The sequence below is a fragment of the Pinus tabuliformis genome, chromosome 2_1 (assembly GCF_031772625.1).
Source record: "Pinus tabuliformis cultivar Carrire ecotype Pingquan chromosome 2_1, CPIR1, whole genome shotgun sequence".
NCBI lineage: Eukaryota > Viridiplantae > Streptophyta > Pinopsida > Pinales > Pinaceae > Pinus > Pinus tabuliformis.
The window spans coordinates 895,764,477-895,777,279 of record NC_142299.1 but is presented as its reverse complement, the minus strand read 5'-3'; the positions used below and the strand labels follow the sequence as shown (position 1 = coordinate 895,777,279).

The 12,803-nt window shown below is 38.6% G+C and overlaps 1 protein-coding gene across 1 annotated transcript in view; it reads left to right on the top strand.

The window, feature by feature from the left end:
- Window positions 1–233: 233 nt before the first annotated feature.
- Window positions 234–12,803, top strand: part of SUVH4 (histone-lysine N-methyltransferase, H3 lysine-9 specific SUVH4-like protein) — a 98,736-nt gene continuing 86,166 nt past the window's right edge. Inside the window, exon 1 of the mRNA XM_089403486.1 lies at window positions 234–1,672. Coding sequence (XP_089259612.1) covers window positions 668–1,672 — 1,005 coding nt within the window. The 5' untranslated portion in view covers window positions 234–667. The remainder of the gene's footprint in view (window positions 1,673–12,803) is intronic.

The following is a 12,803-nucleotide window of genomic DNA, read 5'->3' as shown; positions in this document are numbered from 1 at the left end:
AATTATAATTATTTTAAATATAATTAATAATAAAATTCGCAACACTTTATTTATATTTATCAGTTAATTATTATAAAGGCCCATTTAACACGCCTCTCACGTGGCGGGAATGGGCTTTGTAATTGCCACCAAATTTATTTTTTAGTTTTAAAATATTTGTTACAAATTGGCACATCATCACAGATAACTTGCAAGTAAGCATCGGCTTTGACACTAAATGCAATCCACTGTACAGTTTTGAATTCCCATGCATGGGGATTAACCCACTCCGCGAGTGCCCATACGCGGGCGAAAGGGCGTCCAATTCGAACTGACGGGTTAAGTCCACTTTGACCAACCCTGTGAAAATGGACCGTTTACCGCAGAAACATCATTTCACAAATCATTTTTCCCCATTTTTTACGGGCATGGGCTTTTCATATCGGCTTCCCTAACTCCATATTCCCGCCATCGGGCTCATTCACAGTAGGGGGCAGCCGGAACCATTCCGGGAGAAATTTGTACACACAGGGCCAATAGGGTTTCAATCCTTCAAGTCATCATTATAAATTCGGCACTGGTGAGCCAAGGGATTTATCTCATGAATTTGTAACTACAGTGGTCTGATACGTTTTTCTCTGCTGAAACTGGTTGCTGCTGTTTAATTTAGTTCAAACGCAGTACATCCATGGAGTCCCCTGCAACTGAGCGCAAGCGTATGCGAGCCCAGAGCTCCTTGTCCAATGGTGACACGGGAGAAAGGCCTGAGCCTCAGAAAACTGAAGCTCCTGAATTGAAATTATCCGACCATGCGGACTCATTCGAATCCAGTTCCCCTGAAGTTAAAGCTCCCGCTTTGAAGAAATCCCGCTTTGAGCTGGGCTCGCCGGAGAATCCCATGCTGCTAGGAGACTCGGACGACGAATCAACCAAGCGATCTGACAGCGAGAACCGTTCCGAGCTGCTGGAAATTGCAAAAGAAGAAAACGGGGTTCCGGCTGCCGAGAAATTTAACATTGTCCAGAGCGACGAAGAGATGGAAAACGAAGCTGCTGCGGTCACTGTGCTGAAGAGTGTGTCTCAGCGTGTGAAGAAGAAGGCAGCGGCCGAGGAAACAGCCCAGCGAAGGTCAAGCCCTAGACTCCAAGGGCGGCCGGAAACCGAAAAGCCGGTTTACTTCACACCCAGAAAGCTCAATCCCAAGGCCAAGGGCAGCCAGGGTTCAGAGGAAACCAGGGTTCTAAATGATTGTGAAAAGACGGCCAGTGCTAGGGCTACGCAGAGTGACGGGGCCGTGCAGTCGGATGTGGCGCTCCCGAACGGCGGTCTGAATGCCACGTCTGATCACTCTTCATCATCCGAGCAAGAGGTAGGGGCTTTTTCGCTTCCCACGGTTCTCGCCTTGTCGGCATCAGACATGTTGAACCCTGAGAATGCTGCTACTCCGGTGAAATCGAAGAAGAAACCTAAGAAGTCGGCTTCCAAGCAAATAAGGAGTCGAAATTCGGGCAGTTCCTCAAAGTCGGCGAAGGATAGGAATCAAGTGGTATGTGCTGGTAATTCACTTAACGTGGTTGACTTCGTGGTTAAAGGTGGTTCGCAGAGCTCGTATGCTGCTCCAAATGTCAGCGACACGGCCCGCGTGAAGGACACACTCCGAATTTTCAACGCGTACTTCCTACAGTTTGTAAAAGTGAGTTAACATTATCATTCTTTTGATATTTCATGTTTGAGATCAACTTTATATGCCACAACATTGTAGACCATCACTTATTCTTTGAAATTCTCATGTTGTTTTGGGGTTACTCTCTAGACAAAGTCAAAATGAAAATTAAATCAAGGTCCTCAATGCAACATAGGGTTTTTTTATAATTTTAACATGACATAGGCCAACTAAATAAATCAATATAAATAAACTTGTGTCATATAGGTTTGTATATTTTGACATAACAGGGAAGAACTAGATAAATCAATCTAAACTGATTACTCTAATGGCAAAAGCCTTGTACGGACCTGATAATTCTAGAAACCATTCTAACTCTGGATTTAATAATAAAACTTGTATTTTAAAACCTCCACAATTTATACCTTGTTTCACCTTCAAAAAGCAAAGGAGGCCAACATTTTGTGACCAATGTAGAGACAAAAGCAATGTGTTGGTGTCCTTTGATCAGTAGTTAGTTTAGTGTAGCTTAATGATTACACTAGTGGCAAAATCCTAATATGGGCTTGGCAATTCCAGATACAGTTCTAACACTTCTAACACTGGAGAAAATAATAAGACATGTAAGACCAATCCAACTTCATCTTTTTACTTTTGAAAAGTAGAGGGGGACGTTTCATGGCCAATGGAGAGACAAGCAATTAGAGTAATTAGAGTAGTAGTAGGTCACTTACCTTTGTTATCCTCCATAACATTGATTCTATTCCCCTTTATTGAGTTTGCACGTCATCTTTTGATTGCCTCTTTTGGAAACATTGGTATTAGTAATTTAACATTACATAAACTAACTAAATAAATCAATATAAATAAGCCATGAGCAGCATGGTTTGTATAATTTTAACGTTATTGGAGGAAATAAACTAATCAATAGGAATAAGCCTATGCTTAAAAATAGCATGCTTGTTGCAAAATTGTTGTATTGGCTTGGTAATTCTAGATACAATTCTAACACTAGACTTATAATAAGACTTGCATTGTAAGACCACTGCAACTTACACTTTGGTGTTTCACCTTGAAAAAGTAGAGGAAGCCAACATTTAATGGCCAACAGAGAGACAAAAGCAATGGGTTGTTGTCCCTAGAGTACTAGTAGTAGCTCTTACCTTGGCCTTCTCCATGACATTGATTCTAGTCCACTATGTTAGATTTGAGAAGTGCTCCTTTGATTGCCTCTTCTAGTGCTAGGGATTCATAATTTTAACATTATATGACCAAGTAAATAAGCCTATAAATAAACTATGGGACATATAGGTTTGTATAATTTTAACATCATATGGAAGAACTGAAGAAATTAATATAAATAAGCTTATGCCTAAACTGAATATAGTTGTGGCAAAAGACCTTGTATGGGCCTGATAGTTTTAGAGACCATTCAAACATCGGAATTAATAATAAAACTTGCATTATACTACTACCTTGTTGTTTCACCTTCAAAAGTGGAGGAAGTTTCATCTTTTGCACTTGACATCCTATATATGTGAAAAGTTTTACAAACAAGATCTTGATTGTCTCCATATTGATTTACACATTTTGAATATCACAAATGTCAATAAATGTTGACATATTGTTTTACAAATGTATCATTATTGTTCCTTCCTAGGTTAAAGTCAAAGCCATCTAAAAGCGCTTTCACATGTAGCTAATAGGATACTAGTTTGCAAAATGTAAAAGTCATTTGTTTTGTCACAATATATTGAAGTTGCCTACTATGCTAGTGCCTCCATCTTGAATAAATGCAATGTCCATTCTCTTGTTTTTTAATTTAGTAACTAATTTATGCAATTGGTGGATGCTTTTTACTGATCTATGGGATTACTTACAATTCTATGTGAATAACTTGTAGTTGACTTCCTCTCTTCAATGCAAGGTGCCTGATTTGAATTTGTTTACCCATTAAGTTGAATTTATCACCTTCTACATTGTTGCATTCATAATGCATGTATCCTTCATGTACCTTATCATTGCTTTGTTTCTTTATAGTATTTTGATTAATTGAGGTGCCAATGCTATTATTGGAATGGTATTTCCACCTCTCATTGCTTCCTCTTAAAGTGGAACATCAATCGGCAGTCTTGTACTGTTATCCCCAAGTGGGGTCAAGTGTTTGCTCTTTTGGTTCATACATGTGTCCACACAAAGAGCCTATATGTCTCAAATGGGCCTTGCCTAGGTTTGGTTGAGGGACCTCCCCAAGGTTTGAACATGAGCATTTGAGATGCTAATGTCTTAATTAACATAGTATTTCTATATCAGCTAATGGTCCCTTTGAAGGGGGAACGTCATTTTATGGTTTCATCCTATTACCCCCATGTGGGGCCAAGTGTCAACTCTTACTAGTTCACACATGCACATTGCTTATAGGTCCTGAATGGGCCCTATTGATGTTTGGTAGAGAGGCATCCCCAAGGTTTGAATGTGGGTATTTGAGATACCAATGTCTTTATTACAACAATATCCACATGGATCAATGCACCCTTTTAAAGGGGAACACCAATTTATGGTGTTGTACTCTTATCCCCAAGTAGGGCTAAGTCGCGACTCTTCGAGTTCACACACACAAGATCCTTACCTAGTTGTCAAATAGGCCTTGCTTATGTTTGGCCAAGAGACTTCCCCAAGATTTGAACGAGTATTTGAGATGCCAATTTCTTCACTAAAATAATATTTCCACATGAGCCAATGCTCCCACTTAAAAGGGAACTCTAATTCATGGTTTTGAACTATTACACCTATAGTTTAAAAAACCGGCTAATCTAAATCGGAAATCGGTCAAATTGATGATCAGATAGGCCCAAGTAACAAACTAGTAGAAAAACTAGGTTGGAGGGCCAATTTGTATAGTTAGGTACCAAATTGGCCCTAATTGGCTGGTTCAACCCTAACCGGCCTGATTAGATCTCTCATTGGTAAGGGAGTTTGGGACCATTAATGGTGGTTTTGAAGATTGCTTAGGGTCGTTTTTCTTCCAAAGCAACCCCTCTTGGTCATAAAACCAACCCCCGGCCCCCTCCTAAACCCTAAAACTAAACAAAAAATCTAATTCAACCCTAACAATATTGGCAATCAATGGTAATGTTAAATTCTTAAAGTAGAAGGATGAAAATGAAGGATAAAGGAAATGTCACTTTTACTTGAACATTACCATGAATTGACTCAGGACGTTTGGGAGTGGTTTCGACCTCATTAGATTTCATATGGAGAAACTAGAAATTTAGATCTCAATTAAAACCTAGAAGATTTAATAGTTTTCAGGATTTATGGGGATTTCAATGTTTCCATTTCATTTTGTCATGTGTGAGGGTATGTGATTGGCATTTGATCAAGAACCTGAAGCCCTTTATGTAACCTAGATGTTGGTGTTGATGATTGTTGAACTTCATTGATGGTGGCAGTAATGATTGTTGAACTTTGTTGATGTTGGTGGGATTGATTGTTAAACTTTGTTGATGTTGGTGGTATTGATTGTTAAACTTCGTTGACGTTGGTGGTATTGATTGTTAAACTTCGTTGATGTTGGTGGTATTGATTGTTGAACTACTCTACCATGGCTTTAGCTGACCAATACCAACCCAATGTTGTTCTTGGTACTCATGTCATTAGGAAATACATCCTTGTTAGTTTACTAATACTCAACAACTAATTTGATCATTGTTTTGAGATGAAAGGACTAGAAAATTGAACTATGAAAATCATTGATCAAATATACTAAGTACTCTAACGAATTTGCAGCGGAAAATAAAATCACGAAGCCACAAGCATACAAATAACAACACACCAAAAAAAATACTCAATGTTGTTCTTGGTACTCATGTCATTAGGAAATACATCCTTGTTAGTTTACTAATACTCAACAACTAATTTGATCAGTGTTTTGAGATGCAAGGACTAGAAAACTAAACTTTGAAAATCATTGATCAAATATACTAAGTATTCTAACAAATTTGCAGCGGAAAATAAAATCACGAAGACACAAGCATACAAATAACAACACACCAAAAAAAATACTCAGGAAATTGCTACTGGGGAAAACATGCTTATTTGTGTTTTATTCATCTACTAAGAAAATCCTCAGTTATTCAATTACAAATCATTGGGAAAAAATTTCCTTGGAATTCTTTGTTCCTCAACACAATACCCTGCACACTCTAAAGCAACTTGGCCTCTCTCTTGTTTGGTTGCACGAATTGTATTGGTCGATCTTGCCTCCTTGCGCAAGTCTGCTCGGCCTCTCTAAGTGATACGATTTGGAACAAAATTGAGTTAAACATGCACACAAATTCTTGCTAGTGCATAATACAATGATTCACCAAGTTTGTGCTCTTCTCTATATACAATCGAATTGCCAACAATCGAAGCGAGTCGCTTCCTTGAACTCAAGTCGATCTCATCCTTGAACTCAAGTTGAATTGCATGTCTTGGACTCAAGTCAAGCAATTGCCTTGAACTCAACTCAAATTGACTTCTTGAACTCAAGTGAATTGGGTTCTTAAACTCGAGTCAAATTGAGATAGAAACTATGCATGTTGGGTTGAATTTACTATTTTTGATTAAGGAAAATTAGCGAAATTTCCTAAGTCAACACTAAGAGTAAGTAGACTGTGCCTTGGCTTCACATGTAGGTTGTTTTGCCAAATATAGTGCACAACCTCTTAGAGAGGAAGGTGTTTTGTAAAACACCCAATTTATCTTTGAAGCAGACGAAACTGCCTCTTGCCAATGCCTTGGTCAAGATATTTGTTGGCTGCTCCTCTGTAGGTACGCACTGAAGTTTGAATTTACCCCTGTGAACACAATCTCTGATATGGTGGTATTTGATCTCGATGTGTTTGGAGCAGTCATGAAACACTTGATTTTTAGAGAGTTTGATGCAACTCTGATTATCATAGTTTATGACAATGGGCTCCAACTCTGATCAAACAACTTGACAAGTATCTTCCTCAACCAAAGAGCCTCGCAAGTTGCCAAGTTGGCAACCATGTACTTGGCCTCAGTTGAGCTCAGTGCCACTGATCTCTGCTTCTTGCAATGCTGACCCAACATTGAAAGTACAACTTGAATTGCTTTTCCTGTCTTTTGAACCCCCTGCCCAATTTGCGTTTGTAAATTCTTGAAGATTCACTGCATCAACTTGCCTACACAACAATCCATAATCTATTGTGCCCCTGAGATATCTCAACACATGCTTGGCAACAACTCTATTTACTTTGGTTGGCTCAACCATGAACTCACTGAAATGGCTAACAGCCGAGAAAATGTCTAGTCGTGTGTTCACATGATACATCAACGATCCTGTGTGTTGCTTGTATAGAGTGGGATCCACTCGCTCGCCTTTGGTAGCATCTATCTTCCTCTAATTAGTGATTAGATGCATGGACATGGGCTTGCAATCTTGCATGTGGAACCTCTTGAGAATCTCATGCATCTATCTACCCTATCCCAAGAATATTTGTCCATCACCCTGCCATACCTCCATCCTTAGGAAATAGTACATCAACCTTATATCCTTCATCTCAAACTCCTTTGCAAGATCTCTTTTGCAGTCATAAGTGAGCTCCTCCTCGCCCCTTGTCAATATCAAATCATCAACGTACAACATAAGAATGAGGTTGGCTCTTAACCACAATATAATACAGGGTGGGGTTGACATCACACTTGGTGAAGTCTAATTCGAGAAGGTAGCTGTCTATCCAAGCATACCATGACCTCAGTGCTTGCTTGAGCCCATAAAGAGCTCTCCTCAGCTTGAAAACATGCGTATCTTTGCTGAAAGTCTCAAATCTCTCAAGCTGATCAACATAAATCTATTCCTCAACAACTCCATTAAGGAAGGTGGTCTTCATATCCATCTGTTGGATCCTACACCCCATCTATGTTGCAATTGCCAGAATAGCCCTAATGGATGAATATCAAACCATAGGTTCGAATTTCTCATCATAGTCAATTCCTTTGACTTGAGAGAACCATTTGGCCAAGGATCTAGCCTCACACTTCTCCACCCTCCCATCAATTGAATGCTTAATCTTTGTGCTGAGAGGCGCTCTCCAGCCCAATATGGAAGAGATGTTGTAATGTCCTGTTATGTTAATTGTTATGTTATGTTATCTAAATATTTTGACTTTGTCAAATTAAATAAAAATAAAAAATAAAATTAAGAATTATAATTATTAATTATTAATAATTAAACCAACTTAGATCCATCTTAGCTTCGGATCTACCAAGCATCGAGAGGGATCAAATCTCTTGATGTGCAAACCTCTTTTAGAGTGAAAATAAATTTGATCCCTCTCGACACTTGGTAGATCTAAAGTTAAGATGGATCTAAGTTGGTGTACACCCAATGTGATCTCACAACTGATTTACCATTTGGTCATGGCACTATCTACTAGACATCATTTTTCATGATGGAATAGTACTCTTCTACCATAGCATCATGCCAAACAAGTAGAGAAGTTGCTTACTTGTAACAAGAAGGCTTTGAGACCTCAGTTATAAGTGCTATGTACCTCGTATATCTTTGTGGTTGTTTACTCTGTCTAAATGTGGTACGAGGAGGTCCAACTCTCTCTTGAGCCTCCCTAATCAACTTGTTTGCCCACCTGGTTCAAACTCCCCCTGTACTGGGAGTCATTGGTTGAGTGGGGTCCACTTGATATGCTCTCTCCTCTTGTACTTGCGCTTTCTTCTCATTTGCATGTTGCTTGCCTTGTCCAATAATTGGTTGTCGTTAAGTCTGAGGAGCTGATTGAACTCCCTGCCCCTCCTCTTGTGCTATACCCTGCTCACGCTCCAAGGACTTCTTGAGAACCCTTCCTTCCTCGAACTTCGCATCATGCTTGATCATTGTCTTCACGAGTGTTGGAATATACACACTATACGCCTTAGATGTCTTGTTGTAGCCCACGAAAATGCCCTTCTCTGCTATGGGCTTCAACTTCCAGTTATTTGAAGACTCATGGCAGTAAACAACACTGCCTAAAATCCAAAAGTGAGATACATCTGGCTTCTTGCTCATGAAAGTCGCCTTTGGTGTGACTCTACCAAGCAACTTGTTGTAGGCCTTTGCTCAAAGAATCATAGGTAACTCTTGGTCATGCCACATAGCCTTGGCTGCTCCAACAATGCTCCATTTCTTACACTCAGCCACCCCATTCTGCTGAGGGTTATGATGTGTGGTGATCTCTCTCTTGATGCCCTCCCTGGCACACAAGTCTTTGAAAGCATTGGAGATGTACTCCCCACCATTGTTTGACCTTAGTGCCTTGATCCTGCTACCAGTGTGGTTCTCCACCAAGGTTTTGAACTCCACAAACATTGAGAAGACTTGATCTTTCTTCATGAAGAAGATTCATGTCTTTCTTGAGTGGTTATCAATACAGGTGACATAATATCTATACCCCATCAGGGATGGAGAGGAAAATGGTCCGCATGTATTTGAATGTACGAGCTCCAAGATACTCTTGGCCCTGTTGTCTCTTATGGAAAAGGATGTCTTGGCATATTTTCCAAGTGTGCAACCGTTGCACACGTCATGTTGAATTGTCCACATATATGACCAAAACAAGTAGATTGGGATCATTGGCCAAATAGCAAGGACTGGAATTTGCATGTATTTTAGTGAAATATAGACTTGAAACATACTCGTTAATATTGGAGTACCTTGCATATGGTGTTTGCTTCAACCCATAAAGTGTCTTTTTCAATATGCAAAAATGGGTCTTATGCCCATGCAATTGAAAGCCTCTTGGTTGATTTATGTATATGTTATCAAATAGACCATTAAGGAATGTTGTAACCCATACAAAAATGCTGTTTTATATTTGTTTGATATATATGCCAACCAAAGAATGATACTAAAGACATGAATCCAAAGGAAGTATACTTAGCAACAAGAGTGAAAATCTCTTCACTGTCAATTCCCTCATTCTAGGAGAATTCACTAGCCACATTGGGCTTTAAACATCTATCTGCTTCCATTTGAAGCGTTCTTAACCTTGTACAACCACCTGGAGTCAATCGCTAACTTCTTTGGTCTAGGCGTTATCCTACACACATAATTTTTCATGATGGACTTGTCCTCCATCACAATATCTTGCAAAACTTGTTCACATTCTATGTCCGCAAAGCTAGAATGCTTTGCATCATCTATGGAAGATGTTGATGTTACATAATTTGGAAATTTCTTGGAAGGATGAGTTACACAAAATGAAGTCTTAGGATCTCTAACTTTCTCCTGTACATCCTAAATTGTATTGGTAAATCCGCGTAGTCTTTTTGGATATAATATATTTAAAAAACAAATCTGTAGATCAACTTTTAGGGCACCAAGCTACTCTATTTCCTTATTCATTATTGGAGCTCCTTGAAATGTGGAGGACCTTGCATCCTTCTCAAATGTGACATCTTTGCTTACAACTACCTTACACTGAGATGGAAGGTAGACTTTGTAAGGTTTATATGTCTCATTGTAAACCATAAAATGCCCTTCAAACTAGAGGTTCTAGTTTAGTCCTTTTCTCATCATGAATATGAACATAGATAGGACAATCAAAAGAGAAAGATGTGGTAGCTGAAGCTTCTCACTTGTCAATGCTTTCTTTGGTGTTTTGATTGTTAAAACTCTGGTAGGAGCTTTGTTTAGAATATAGATAGCTGCAAGACATCCTTTTGCTTAGATACAAATTGATCTATCTAGCTTGTGAAACATATATTTGGTTTTTTTTGTGATGTATATGTTCTTCCTTTAGCAACCCCATTATGTTGAGGGTTGTAGGGCCATGTTAGTGCCTTCATCATTGCTTGTTTGCAATTAGTGTCAAACTCCTTGGTGATATACTCCCCTTTGTTATAATACCTTAGTCATTGTTGGAGGTCCATACATCCTCATCAAATTTGACATCTTTGCTCACAAGTACCTTGCACTGTCACTATAGACCACAAAAATACAAATAATTTTTTTGGCTTAGACTTTTTCTCATTTGGAATACGAAGGAATAGGACAGTTGGAAACACAAAGGTGTTGTACCCAAGACATCCCACCTGTGAATGCCTTCTTGTGTCTTATCGTTCAAAAATTTATGAGGAGTCTTCTAAGACATCCTTGTACCTAGAGAACATGGGTAAATCTAGATAATGATTCATATAACAAACTATTCTTGTGATGGATATATTCTTCCTTTCCACAGTCCCTTTTGTTAAGGGTTGTATCTCGAGGTATGCTCTCTTTTATTGCTAGATCTTAACAACTTAATCTTCTTTCCTTTTTGATTTTCTATAAGAGCCTTAAACACTTGACACATTTTGAAGACCTCATCCTTGGTCTTCATAAAATAAATCTAGGAATTCCTATAGGAATTGTCAATAAATGTAATATAATACATGTTACTTGATAAGTTAAGGGTATACATGTTACTTAGGTGCGTAATTTTTGCAACCTCCTTTCTTCTCAACCTTGAAGTTTGGTAACCCTTGCACCATGTCCTCATGATTGATAATGCTCCATATTGTAAATGACCTAACGTCTCATGTGAAGGCTCTCATAAGATGTTATTGTCATGCACTAGTACTTTCATAGGATCTCTCTTTAACTTGTACAAAGCACATTCTTGAATACCTATGGCCAAAACTTGGCCAGGATCTAAGAACTTGTTTTGGATGAGGACTTGTTGATTGTAAAGTTCAACAATGTATCCTGGGTCTTTTATCACAAAATTTGAAAGGAGAACCTTTGTTAAACTATTAATATGTATAACACCTTTAAGCATATGGATATCCCCCAATGGCATCATGAATGAGATAGATACCACCTTGGCTACTGGATATATGTCATCATCACCAAGCTCCATTTGTATGTCTGCATCCTCCTCTTGATGCTTCTTGAAGGTCTTCTTGTCAAGGCTCATATGTTTCAATGCTGTAGTTTCCACATTCCATACGACACTAGAGACGTGTTAGATGAGAGATGTGGAACCATGAACATGTGCATCTCAAGCTTGGATTGAAGCTCATCCACTTTAAGTGATGCTTTTGCACTCCTTTGAAATTGCCCCCATTGTTGCTTCTTAGACTTTCCCTTCTTATGGTACTGAGAATTATATTGGCCAAACTTTTGACACTCGAAACACTTGTGGTTCATGTAATTTTCGTGATAAAAGAAATGTAAATCCTCTTTCTTCCCCGATTGACCCATTTCGACTACTTTCTCGTTACCCTTTGTCCTTTTGCTAATGAGGGCAAGATTTTACTACTCAGCGTTCATATTGGTAGTACTCTTTAACCTCGTCATCCTCTCGGATAAAGTGCTCTTATAACTTCTCAAAGATGGGAAGCTTTTCTAGGGCGCAAGTTCTTTGTAGACAAGGATGTCGGGGGCGGGGGGGGGGGGGGGGCAAAAAGAGAACCCATTTATTGCTATGAGGAGTAATTATTCTCTCTTGAATTCATCTCCAATTGTTGCATGTTCATTGCGAAGTTCGATATTCTTCACTATGTAGGTGGCTATTATTCTTGCTCATCGACATGGATCTAAGGTTATTTGGTAGGGACATTCTAATTGATGTTCTCACTTTGATAGAGAGTGACTAGAACATCAATTATCTCCTTACTTGTGGTATTATTGATAAGGGATTGAGTGATCTTTCACAATGTCAAGAATGATTCACTTTGTCTTGGCCATCTTGTTTTTATCTATTACCAACAATGTGGGAATTGGCTTTACAACTTGGGTTTCCATGAATTTCCAACAAACATGGGATGAGGTTAGAGGAACCTTGCTAATTCGTCTTCATATTTGAGATTAATTGTAGTCGTATTGGTGCTTTTGGAAAAAATTGCTAGACAAAGTAGCTTATCAACATAAAGAGAACTTACTCTAGCTCCATAGTGTTTTTGCAAGGACAAATCTTAGGCATGTCATAATTTAAGGTTTTGACAAATACATTTATACTACACTAAAAATCAAACCATGGTCAATAGAATTTGCACTCTAGTATCTATTCTAAAAGTCTTCATAGCTAAAATGAAAGACATTAATAAAAAATTCTATTATAAGGAACTTTAACATAGAAACGCATATTGTTGATAACTAAAATTGAAATCATGCTAA